We start from the raw sequence: 13158 nt of genomic DNA, 5'->3' as shown, positions 1-13158 counted from the left end.
CTTGTAAAAGTCCACCAGGATGGATGTACCAGAATCTCTTTGTCCAGTAAGTAGAAGGAGGACATGTCAGCGGTGTCCAGTTTCTCTCTTACAAACAAGTGCCATGACCATTTTTGTTCAAATCTCCTTGTGCAATTGCCTGGCCCTCCCTCACTCCCCCCTTCTCAGAGAAATTCTGACAGGTGCTGGGCGGGAGAGCAGACTTCATTCTGTGACTGATGAGTTCTGAGCCATCCCCCAAGCCAGAGGTGCCAGGCCCAGGGCAGGGAGGGGGATCAGAGACCAGTCCAGGGCCACAGCAAGGCAGGCTGTGGTCTGCTGGTCCCTCCTGCTTGCCGAGGCCGGCACTGTCCCCCGAGCTTCCACCTGCTCTTGTCCTCCCAAACCCACGGGCCAGGCTGACAGACCCATCCGCAGGGTTTGTCCTGTGTTACATCCACACTCCCCCACCCCAGACACAAGCAGAGGGCACACCCTCAGGGTAGTCCATCCAATTCGCATCTTGCTAAGTGTTCCTTCAGCTTCAGCTAGAATGCTTCCATGGACAAATAGCTCACTCCTTCCTGCTAGGTTTTTGGAGAGCTGATGGAACATGGTTTTTTTTTCCTTTCTTTTTTTAAAAAAATCAAATAGATGTTCAATAGAATAGTGTCATGGCTTAACGATCACATGAAAGTTAAGAAGAAGCTTTGGAGTCAGATACTCAGCTCCACATTTATCAGTTTTGTGACCTTGGGCACATCATTTAACTTCCCCAGATTCAATTTCACCTTCTGTAAAATGGGTTCATAATACTTGCTTCATACAAGATTTATTATGAGGGATTGGCTCATGTGATTATGGCGGCTGAGAAACCCCATGATCTGCTGTATACAAGCCAGAGGCCCAGGAAAGCCAGTGGCGTGGTTCCAGTCCAAACACAAAGGCCTAAGAACCAGAGGAGCCAATGGTGTAAGTCCCAGTAGGAGTCCAAAGGCCTGAGAACCAGGAGCACCAGATGTCCAACGGCGGAAGATGGCTGTCCCAGCCCAACAGAGAGCAAATTTTCTCTTCCTTATGCCTTTTTGTTCTATTCCAGCCCTCAATGGATTAGATGATGCCCAACTACTTCTTTACTCAATCTACTGGTTCAAATGCTAATCTCTTCCAAAAACACCCTCACATTCAGAAATAATGTTTTACCAGCTCTCTGGGCATCCCTTCGCCCAGTCAAGTTGACACTTAAAATTAACCATCACCACCGTGTAGCAGATTCACCAGTTATCAAGACTTTGCTGCACATTAGCTTTGTCAATCCCCAGTGTCACTTTGCTGCTTTCAATTGGTTACAAGCAAGTTGCTAAGGCCAGCCGAGGTTCAAGAGGAGGGGAATTAGACCCCACCACTTGATAGGAAGAGCATTTTTGGTCATCCTCAAAACCACAACAAGGAGCAAAAGGTGGAGGATTCCAGGCTCCATCCCAGGGGTGAATAGGAGGCCAGCCCCGCTCTTGAAAGAGGTGACTCCACCTTGTGGAGGGAAGACAAGACGTCTTTCTCTTTTTTCTGCTCCTTCCTACCTGCGAGACTGTAGTACCCACCTGGGGAGGAGTGGAGGCTGGGGAGGCCAGCCAGGGGATCTGAGGAGGATTCTGAGCTTTCTCCCCAGGATGACGGGGAGCCACTGAATAGTGTGGAGCAGACGAGTGACGTGGTCAGACCTGAGTCTGATCAAGATCAGTCTGACTGCTGTGTGCTGGGTGGAGTTGACTGGAGGGGCAACTGTTTGGGGGTGGGGAAGGATAAAAGTACTTTGGACCATTCTTGGGACTGGGATGGGATGGGATGGGCAGGAGGGACTAGACCCCTGAACTGCTGGCTGTGGGGACTGGCTGCAGGGAGAGGCGGTGGGAGTGGAAAGGGTTCAGAGGTGTGGGACAGTCCACAGAGGGGAACACCCACACTGGGAGAGACTAGAAAAAGTGGCAGCCACTCCCCCAGGACCTACAACCCATCCTGGGACCCCAGCAGCCCATTCCCCACAGGGCAGGGCTGAGTGGCCACAGGACGGGGTCCTCCCCACACCGCATGCTCGTTCCAGCCCCAAGGATGTCCAAGCTCTGGCGAAGCTTCCTGAAGATGTTCTAGGTTGCAGTCCCAGGGAGACGCTCCTCTGTCTGGGGCTGAGTCTCAGCGCCTGATCTCGGGAACACATTCTTCCTACTCCAGCTGCGGCTGATGCCAACATGGGCAGATGGCGACATCTAGAGGCAGCCTCTTACTTCATGATGCTTTACCACAGAATCCTACAGCAAAGGGCCTATGTTAGCCCGGGTCTCCCCACTGGTGCTCTCATCCTGTCAGCCTCAGGAGTTAGTGACTAAGCCACCAAGCAGAGCTTGGAAGAGGCCCAGCTACTCCATCTCTCCTCGCCAAAGCGCAGTACAAAGCCCGACACCCCGAGGGAACCCTTGGGTACTCTCCACTCCAAGCCAAAGAGTTCGTTGGCTTGTTGACGACATTCACCCACCCTCACCCACTGCATTGCTTTGTTTCAGAGGGTCATCCCAGCAGCTCAGCCAACCTCTTCTCACAGAGCTGACTCCTTACCTCCACCTCACCATCCAGGCCCATCCTGCCTCCTGAATCCCAAGTGAGAATACACAGTGGTCCTCACCTTTCCTTAGTGGTCCTTTTTTTGGCTAATTGTTCATTTCCACCTATCCACACCCCCGGTCTTTTCTGGTACTGGATACTCCTCAACCCCTCTCCTCACTTCCACTCACGGTTTGCCTCCTACTTCTCTGACCTCTCTCTCTTTTGCTCCTCCCTTAATCATCCATCCACCCGTCCATCCATCTGTGCCCCCATCCTTCCTCACTCATTCTACAATCAGCAGGACAGGGGCTGAGCCTGATGTTACAGGGATGGGGTTAGGGAGGAGAAAAACAAGGACAAATACTCAGCAGCACCTGGTTATAACACTGCTGGGAAAGTGGGAGGATTGAGGTAGGACTTTCTGTGCTGCCTCCATCCCACCTCCATGCTGATGAAGAGCAAGTCATGCCCACCGTCCTTTCTGAGGTGGCTGCATGGCCTTGCTCACTTCTCATCCCCGGAGACCACCTGAGTGCTTCTCCTTGCCCACCCAGCCACATTTGGCTAGCTCCCCTTCAGCCTTCACTGCCACTCTTGTCCCTACGTCCCCAATGCTCCTGGAGCCTGTCCCTAGACCCACTGGACTGGACCCACCTCTGTGCTTCTTTCCCTGGACTGGCCCCTCCCTACACCCATCGTGTCCAGTGCCATGGGCATCTCGGCCCCGCTGGATGCCTGGCCCTGGGGTTGGGCAAGTGAGGGCTTTCCAGAATCCTGGAAAGGCAGGGAGAGTTAAGATCTGAGATAGAGCCAGGTTTGAAATGTCCCTCTACAGACCACTTTTCAGTGGGATAAGGGTAAATAACATGTCTGGTCCACTTATTCCCTTGCCGGCAGACGTCAGAACTGGCACTCTGGCCCTCTCACTCCCTACTTGCTCCTCCCAGCCAGGCGATTTCCCATGTGGAGCAGATTAGGTAAGGGGCCAATGGAGCAAAGGCACTCAGACCCACAGAAACCCGGTAAAGGTTAACCCATCCCAGAGGGAGGCTCTTGGAGTGCAGGCCATCTACAGTTCAGAGGGAAGAACTTAAGGGCATTTAGTAGCATTAAGTAAAATGAAAATGAAAATTCTAGAGGTGAAAGGAACAGTATAAGTTTTTCCCACTCTAGTTAAAGAGTCCAAAGAGCTTAATTTTTTAAATATAATTCTCACCCTTTCCCCTCTATTTTTATCATGTTCTAAAATGGTGGAATACTGGAACGCATATGTTAAATATATTTAGCTTCTTTTCAGCACCATTCACTTCTCCGCCCCATCCCCAACCCCCCGGGCCAAAATTGGGCAATAAGAGATGTTTTGTGAATTACTATCCGTTTCTGAAAGCTCAATATTGGGACAAGTGTTTGGACTGTGGACTTGACTCAGATCGAGGCCCTACCATGGTGTCACAAGTTTCTCAACCTCTGGGCCTGTTTTAGCACGTTAAAAAGAGGGCAATAGCTCCTCTAGTCATCCTTATCAGACTTTATACACTCCCTTTTTCACCTTTCCCTCTCCAAAATCTGCTCCTCCAGGCCCAGTTTACCCTCGCCCACACTAAAGTGTTAATGCCTAATGTTAATAACATAAATCATTACTAATGTTGTATTTGCATTTTTAAAAGTACCCACTGGAGAAGTCCTTATGTGCTGTACCACTCCAGAGGCAATGCGATCGCTCTAGCTCAGTGGGGGTGACTTGGAGTGGGGTCTTTAACTCTATCTAGGTAGCTGCCTAGACCTTTCCCCAAAGCTGGCTCTGCATTTAAGAGTAACATAAATTTAAGATTTAACAAGCTCAGTTAAATATTATGAAATCCCAGCAGACAGGCCTTGGCACTGAGTGTGTGGGGACCCTCACAACAAAAGCCTTCTCTTCCTTTTCCTTCTTTTCAGGTCCCCACACACATGGTTAACACTAAATGAGAACTTCCTGTGTGGTCAGGAGGCCGTCAAAATTTTGCAGAGAAAACTCTTTTGGATGGACTCTTGAACAGACTGAAATCTTCCATGACCTGATAGAGGTGGTGAAACAAAGGCTGGCCTCATCTGGTACCCTAAGGATCTAAAAAAATGATTACTCAAACCAAAAGAAACCAAATCTCATTTTGCTCCTTTTATTTACAAGTTTTATTTAAATATCTCTAATGGTTAGAAAATCAATGTCAAGTGTGAACATTGGTATACAGCTTAAAACACAAATGTCAGTAAATATTAAAGAACATGGTTAATGATTTTTAATAAAGTAAATTTTTAATAAAGTAAATACTTGATAAGAAATATTTTCCAGGAGGCAGGTTAAACGTTAGGTGCCTGAGGCCTAAGGGACAGAGCCTCTGCCTATTCAGGTGATGGCAGCACAGCAGTCCAAACGTGTTTTCCACTGGGTGACGCACATGGCAACTCGCATGACATGGTACCACCAGCCTTTATACCGCAGCTCCAAAGCCACACTGGGGCTTTTTCTGTTACAGAAAAGAGTCACATTCAAAGACAAATGAACCACTTGAAGATGAAACTAGGATAGCTCAGTTCCAGGACATTCTGGTTTAATCTGGGAGGTTAAGGCTTCCCCAAAACGGTCAAATGAACATAGGTCCGCGGGGGCTGATGGACAAAAGAGTCAAGCCAGACTCCTTCTGAACACATTTTCTTGTTCCATACAATTATTCTCTTCTTTAAGTCAAGTTTGGGCTGTTTATATTTCATTTACATATAAAAGGTGCCACTTCAATTGTGTCTACCCTGAGCTTTACCCAGTGTGCCCAATACTACATATCTTTTAGGAGGATCATATTTCTGGGAGAAGTGTTTACGTATTAACATACCTCAAAGTTTACATTTTCATTATAATAAATTAGCTTCAATGTTACAATTAACATCTCAGAACACTGAGTATCTAAATAACTTGACCTAGCATACTAATTTGAATTTAGAACCAGTACCATCTTCCCTATCCATTTTGACCAATCCCCAGAATCAGCAGAGCCATATTTTACTTGTATGTAAAATATGCAAATTAGGTTGATATTACCAAAATTTCTTACCTAAAATAATATGCCATTTAAAACACCAAAGCATACTTTTGAGTAAAGTTACCACCAAAATATTAAACGTTCAGTCTCATTTATTAGTTCATTTTAGAAGTCTCAAAATTGAAATCTTTACATAAAAAGAAGGATAAATGCTTTGGAAGAAACTGAGAAGTACCACCAACCCCCTCTTAAATGCCAGTGTCCACAAGCAATGCCTCAGGAAGGCCAACACAGCAGAACTATGGTCAGGGAGATACACACTGGGGTTTAACCAGGAGGCACCCCTTGGAGCATTCATGGAAAGAGCTGACAAAGTTCTCAGTGGGAAAGGCAGTCAATAAAGGCCATTCTTCTCTCTCAATATATCAGTTAGAAAGGAGGAAATCCATGAAGCAGAGAGAAAACACAGATACGTTCCGAGGAACAGTTGGGAAGTCTGTATTCTCTCAGCTGTCCCACAAGTTATTGAATCAGATACATTTATGACCAGGGTGGCTCCAAAACGGATTCACACTCTGTAATCCAGGTAAACGGTCCAAGGGTGTGCCAGGGTTTAGCCGGCATCAGGAAAAAAGGTTGTCAGACAAGCAGTCTTCAGCTCTAGCAACAAACCTTCATATGAGCAGAATGGTAGAGAGTCACGTTTAATTTCTGAGTTAAGATCTAGGAGATTAGAAGGAATACCAATAGTTTCAGAATAAAAGGACCAAGGCTAAGCTCTCAAGAGAATTCCTTAGATGAAGCCATAGCACTAAACAGTTGCACTGGAAAATATACAGGGAAACATCCGCAAGCTAGAAGTATCCCAATGCTTGAATGAATGTCACTGGGACATGGACAAAAATGAAGTCAAACCTAGTTATTTGCTTTTCTTTCAGTGGATGGCGTAAGGGGGTGAGATGAGGAGAAGGATCAATTAATGTAAAGCAGGAAGATAAAAATGTCAGTTTTGTGGTTTTATATTTGTGTTTCCATTCAGGGACACATTTCCTGTTGTTTAAATGCCACAGTAATTCACGAGAACATGAAACTCATATCCCAAAAAAGGATCGACATGGTTTAATTTTCCAATAAACACAAAGACTGTGCAGCCCACGGAAGCCATTATGGGTCACGTTTATTTTTGCCCCATTCCTATACTAAATATGGTCTAGTTCCTGAGAAGTAGCAATGACGATTTATCTCACATTCTAGGTGCAAGTGTCTCATCCAACAAATCTCACTTCTCCCTCCTCCCCACCACCTCTCAGGATCCACATAGGAGCCTTGGTTAGTGACTGTTTTCAACTCCTTCATGTTTCATCTCTCCAGATTCAGGCTGAATCTAAATCCATAATCCACTGCATAAGCCAGTTCTGCCTAATCACAAGGAGATCACATTTTCTCCCTCCCTGCAACCATTTAAAGAGGAAGCATTCTTTCCAGTTAGTCAGCAGCAGCGAGATGACGGAGTTTAGCACAACAAAGGTAGAAATTAACAGAAGAATGTTTGAGAGATTTAAACAGAAAGGCTAAGTGCTATGACTAAACTTCCAAAGGCTAAGCACTGGAGGAAATGTTATTAATGCAGGAAAGGCCAAGAGTCAAGGCTTAGACTGAAGTTACCTCCTAGTACAGTCTTGAAAGGTCAGGGGATAGGACCCAGTGAAAGGGACCAAAAGCTGCACAAATTCCGCTGGTCTAGAGGCCGAGCCCTTCCCACCCTCAGCTGAAAACCAAGACAAATCATTCTAAGCATGTTGACAGCAGGCCTGTTTGCAAGTTTGAGGACTCAGTTTTAAAATAAACTAAAATAGAACTAGAATGTAGGATTTCAAAATGTTTTCACAAGTATAATCACAAAAAAAGGTTAGACTATTGCATTGAAAAGTGTTCTGTAACATCCTTTATAAACCTAGGTCTTAGTAATTTAAAAATAAAAAACAAACAAAACCTTGCTTCATAGTCTAAAAGTCGATGATCATGAATCAAGAATTATCAAGTTTGTAGATTTTGCAGCAAGACTTCAGGAAACCCTGAAGTTCTTCGCACGCTTAGAATCATGATTAAATTGACCCTTTGGAGGCTCAGGCTGACAGTTTACTAAGTGTCTTTATAAAAGGACTTGGGCTACTAGAGCCCAAGCCAATTCTGTGGTCTCTTAAGCTCTGCCCTCTCTGCGTAGTAGAGGTGACCAAAACACACAGGGACACGAAATCACGGCTACTGTTTTTAAACTTAGGCTGTTTTCTTTTTCTCACATTAGTCTATTATTAAGCAAGCTATATCTGCCTGCCCTTTCAACAGTAAGATTTGAAGAGCTAGTTTCCGAGTAAGTGAAAATGTCTTAGAAGAGCACTGGAGTTCACCGGGACAATAAGATGGGAGCCTCTTACCCCCCCTTGTAATACGCATCAATTGAGTCTGAGTTAAAATACACCACAGTGACAGTGATGTCATCCCTGTACATCCTCGCCAAGTCCTCTGGCAATGTCAGCATGGCCGCCAGCCGCTCCGGCTCCATCTCCCCATACTCATTGTTCCCTATGGCGTGTCGGATCAGACGCGTGGCTGCATTCTGGTCTGCAGCGTGGAGCCCCTGGGCTTTTCTCTGTAGCAGCAGTCTCTGCATGAGTCCCAGGTTGGCAGGTCTCTGGGCCAGGTCTGGCTTGTGCCGACCTGCTTCCGTCAGATGCTCCACCACCAGCCTCACCACATCCTCATTATCTAGCACATCCCACAGGCCGTCTGAGGCCAGCACAAGGAACTTATCCTGGGGCCTCAGCCTGTGGTACGTGACCTCAGGCTCAGCAGTCAGGTAGGGGGGCGTGTAGTAATGTGTGGGGGTGAACTGGTAAATGTTGAGGGCCTCGGTGTCAAAACCCCTCTCCAGGACACTGCGCTGCAGCTCTTTACTCCACTTCAGCTGGACGTCCCCGAATGCCCTGCAGGGCATGAGGACTCCCAGCAGCCTGTCTTCCATGATGATTGTCCCGTCCTCTGATTCCGGATGCTCCCTTTTTAATCGTGACAGCTCAGCCTGGTTCCGGGCATTGTGGTCATGAGTGAGGGGCAGACAAGACCACATGCCACTGTCATCCTGGACACCAAGGATGGCCCGGCAGTCACCAGCATTTGCCACATGCAAGTGAATACCATCAACATGGGCCACACAAGCTGTTGCCCCAGAGAAAGCGACCTGGAGTGAAAGGTTCCTTGTCATGTCGTCTTCCAGAGGAGCCTGGATTTCCAGCGAGATGTCAGAATCCAGCCTCTGGAAGGAGTACATTAATGCTTCCTTAATGTTCAGTCCCATTTCCATGTGCAGGTCAAGCAGCTCCTGCCAGTAGACCCGGAGGTGATCAAGGTGCACTGACGTGATATCCTTGTAGATACTGTCCCCTGGATGCTTGAGCCACTGCAGGATGGGCGGCATAGGCTTCATGCTTTCCATGGCTCCCTCCATCCTCTCCAAGGTCTGCTGAGACATTAGTGACACCGCCACGTAGTAGAACAGTCTCTCACTCACTGCTTGAGCGCACGCATGGCCACCATGTCCATCAAAGATGCCAAACATCAGCCCGTTGGTCTGCAGGCAGGAAGCTACACCTCGCCGGTCCTCCACTGGGGAATTGGCAGCCAGCTGATTGCTCTCGAACCGCAATACCGAGTTGGGGACTCCACTGACGCTGACAAAGTCAAGAATCTTGTGGGCTGACTCACCAGCTCGCAGCACTTCATTTACCTGCTCAGGGCTGAGTTGCAAGTGGAAATCGTCTTCCTCGGTCGATGTGTGTCTGTAGGCTTTTGGCAGAGCAAAGCCAGCGCATGAGGTATTGTTTTTTAGGGTGGTTGGTGCCCAGGATAAGAGCCTCCATTTCGATTTATTCCTACTTGAGGTGCACCTTAAATATAAACGCCTCCCCCCTTGTAATGTGGCAACGCTGTTCCTTGCAGAATTTAAGATCCAGTAGGACACAGTACTTGACATTTTGAAACTATACCAGTAAATGGTCCTTCAGCAAAAGGTTTTTTTTTTAAGCCTGAAAATGAAAGAGTTTAAGAAAGTTTCAAATTTAGTATCTTAATAACATGACTTCTGAAAACATTTAATTTGCTACTATCCTGAACAAAAGTGATTTAAGGTGAACTATTTAAAAGAGTTGACTGAACTCAAAATACCAAACCAAGTCTCCCTACCTCCCATTATAACACATAAACACATTCCAGAAAATGTTTTTAGATGCCCTCTGCTCTTACAGAGCCACTGAGTGTCTCCCACAGAGCTCATTCATCCCTCACAGTTGGCCCAGGGTCCCTTTTCCCTCTCCTTCTCAAATCCTTTCCATTGCTAGGGCCCAGTTGTCTAGCTCCCATGTTCACTCTCCCCAGGAGACCGTAAATGTTTATTTAAGTGCTTTCCCACTAGTCTATAAGCTCCATGAATTCAGGAACCATGGCTGCTTTACCAGTGGCTCTCCAGGGCCCATCCCTGTACCTGGCACTCAATAGGCTCTCAACTATTGGTTAAATGTGGATTTTTAAAGGTCCAATGGCACACTGGCTGTCTAGCATCATACACATTGCCTGAGCTCCGGTTGTCTATTGGCGGGCTAGGAATCCTAGTCTCATAAGGTTTTGTGAGGATTTAATGAAATATGACCCTTCACTCCAAAAAGGGTAGTTATTACTTTTATTATTAGGTGTATACTTCTCCAGTCATTCTGTACACCTTTTTATATAGTTGTAACACAACTTTGAATCTAGTTTACTTGTTAAGAGAATTTTATTCACGATATTACATTTCATGGATGTGTAATATCCCATTGTGGTATGAACAATCATAATTTACTTAACTATTCTCTATTGTTGGGGATTTGAAGGTCATTTCCACCGCTGTTTATAAAACACCAAACTACACTGCCTTATGCATCAACCTTTTCCCTACTTAGGTTATATTCTCCTTATTTCCCAAATGAAGAAGTAGTAGGTCAAAGTGTGTGGGGTGTAGAGGCACTGCCACACTCATTTCCAAAAGGTTCACATCTGCCTCCACAAGGGCATGAAGGAAAGAGTTTCCTAGCACCTTCAATGGCCTCTGGTGGTATTTTTCCTTAGACCAAAAACCAAAAAAACAAAACAAAACAAAACAGCAACAACAACAACAAAGACCTGCTCTATTTTTTACTCTCTATTTTCTTGGGTGACCCGGGAGAAAAGAGCGCTTCCCACGTGTTTTTTGGATTTCGTTTATGAATCCTGCCCTCCCCAAGCTTATCTATTGGAGTATCCGAGAGCTCTCAGAACTGAGGACCGACCCCCTCCTCACAACCTACCGGGCTGAACTTGGGGCAGAAGCGGCTGGTCAGGGCGCGCACAGAGCCCTGCCCCCTCCCCTGCCCCGGGCCCTGCAGAGAAGCCTGGAAGCGGGGCCTGACATGAGGTGATCCGCGGCAGCACCGACCCAAACAATTTCGCGTCCCTGAAGGAAACAGACAGGTCCCAAGTTCAAGTCTCTGACCCACGGCCTCATAGCTAAGAGCGCGGCGGCCTTCTCAGTCCGCCAAGCCGGGATCTTCCTCAAACCCGGGCGTCTCCGGGTCCCTGAGCCCCAGCTTCCCAGACTGTACAAAAAGGGGATTCAGTCGAGACACCGAGCTCACAGGGGAGCTCCTGGGGCTAAAGCAGCTGGCTTAATGGCTCAGTACGCAGCCAAGGGTCCTTGGCTAGTCTCGAGCCCACGTGGCGCGTGGCGTGAGTGGGGTGACCATGACTGTGAGGCCAGCTCTTCCCTGCCGGCTGCGGACCCGCCCCCTCACCTCACCTCACCTCGCCTCACCTTCGCTCTCCACCGGATCACCTGAGCCGATGCCGCGGGAGGGGGAGGCCCAGGCCCCGGAGAGGCCCGGCGGGATTAGAATGTCCACAACCCGCGCCCGTACCCTTCTCTACCTCGGACCCTCGCACTGCTCTCACCAGCTTGCACCCTCTGAGCAGGGGGTCCGTCCCGTCTGTGCCGCGCAACTGCCACCACCCCACCTCTCTTCTGAATACCACTATTGCAGATCCGATTCCAGGAGGAAGCATCCTCTCCCCAGCCCTTATTGGTTCATCTGCGGAGGCGGGACCTTGACGGACAGTGGAATTGCCCAGTGGCTGAGGATGGCGAGAGGGCCGGCAGAAGGGACAAACCTTAAGGGGCCAAATCCGGTTGTTCCCCACCTACTCGCTACCCGCCCTGCCCCGCTCCAACCCGGAGAAGGTTGAGAGCAGGGCAACGCGACCATTCAGTCACATGGCTGAGAACCGCATTACGTGACTGCCCCTTCAGCCAAAACCGAGCAACCTTTCCAATTCCTTACTGTTGTTAGTGACACCCCACGGCTTCCTCTCCATTTCTGTGCGGGCCAGTCTAGACCCTTCTCCCAAGCACTACACCCTTATATTCAACCACGGGAGCCACTGGAGGCTTGAAATACAACTTGCCCCTAACTCATCTTCCTGCCAAACCAACTTTTCCCCTCCTCCCCTAAACCAGTAATGATCTTACAGTCTGCCGAAAGACCCAAGCCAGAAGCCTGCATGTCACCTCGACTCCTCCCTCTCCCTAGCCCCCACCCCACTCTCCTGTCAGGTACCCAATACTGTTAATTTTATCTCCTAAATATTTCTCCAATCCAAACATTTGCCTCCAGCTGCTCTACTCCCCTATTCCAAGCCTCTCATCTGGTCTCCCCACCTCCAACTTCAACTTGGCCCAAGCCACCTGTCTTCTACAAAACAGGCAGAGTGACGCTTCTAAAACTCAAATTCCTGCTCTAAAGTCTTCATTGGCTCCCCACCGACCATTGGACCTTGAACTGACAGTTACGTTGGCCTGACCACTGACAGTTCCCACAAATGGTTAGTGAGTGCTAGGTTGAGAAAGGCTGAGAACCACGACACGAGATGTCATTCCCTCAGTCCTTTCCATTGTGGGATTCCAGTTATCGCCTGCTTCCTCATAAACTGCTTTAATAGAACTCTTCTAATAACTGTGGTAAGTCAGATGCAGCCTTACCCTGGAAGCAGAGAAAAATTGGAGATGGCCAGACAAGGCCCCTTAGAAGCCCCAGTATGCGGTCTTCTGGAAGGAAGACACACTGGCTTACCTGGGGAGCCTGGTCAGCCCATCTGGACCCAAGGATGTGCCTCCCATAAAACTGCTCATCAGACTTACCCCTGGTATGATATTTATACTGCCCTGGCCCTTTCCAGAACTTCTACCAGTAAGTCAGAATTCGCAATATCTCTCTTCCTGGATGTTGAGAGGGCTGTCTCAGGCTCAAACTAAAAATAACTGTAAGGGAGTCTAAATAATGGGGTGTGTCATAGTGAGAACGTCCAAACCTGTAGAGAATTTTTGTAAAAGTTTATAATATTTGAGCCAAAACTGACAACATATGCCGGGGAGCAAGTCTCAAATGCTTCAGAGAATAACAGTTTTGCAGCTTCTTTTATGCATTTGAAATTAATGAGGGAACAT

General features: G+C 47.8%; 1 protein-coding gene across 3 annotated transcripts; it reads right to left on the bottom strand.

Moving 5' to 3' along the window:
- Positions 1-4722: 4722 nt before the first annotated feature.
- Positions 4723-11725, bottom strand: PDP2 (pyruvate dehydrogenase phosphatase catalytic subunit 2). Of its 3 annotated transcripts, none has more exons than XM_033128579.1 (2): positions 11610-11725; positions 4723-9676 (listed from the first exon to the last, which is right to left on the bottom strand). In XM_033128579.1, the coding sequence occupies exon 2, from the start codon at positions 9622-9624 to the stop codon at positions 8026-8028; it is 1599 nt and encodes a 532-aa protein (XP_032984470.1). In that variant the 5' UTR covers positions 9625-9676; positions 11610-11725; the 3' UTR covers positions 4723-8025. The 3 variants fall into 3 exon arrangements, with proteins under 3 accessions (XP_032984470.1, XP_032984469.1, XP_032984471.1); XM_033128578.1 differs by having other exon boundaries at positions 11473-11715; XM_033128580.1 differs by having other exon boundaries at positions 11586-11714.
- Between the last annotated feature and the right edge of the window lie 1433 nt (positions 11726-13158).

This window comes from Rhinolophus ferrumequinum, chromosome 15 (genome assembly GCF_004115265.2).
Source record: "Rhinolophus ferrumequinum isolate MPI-CBG mRhiFer1 chromosome 15, mRhiFer1_v1.p, whole genome shotgun sequence".
In the NCBI taxonomy this organism is placed as follows: domain Eukaryota; kingdom Metazoa; phylum Chordata; class Mammalia; order Chiroptera; family Rhinolophidae; genus Rhinolophus; species Rhinolophus ferrumequinum.
Note: the sequence above shows the minus strand (reverse complement) of the source record. Positions and strands in the feature narration are given on the sequence as shown.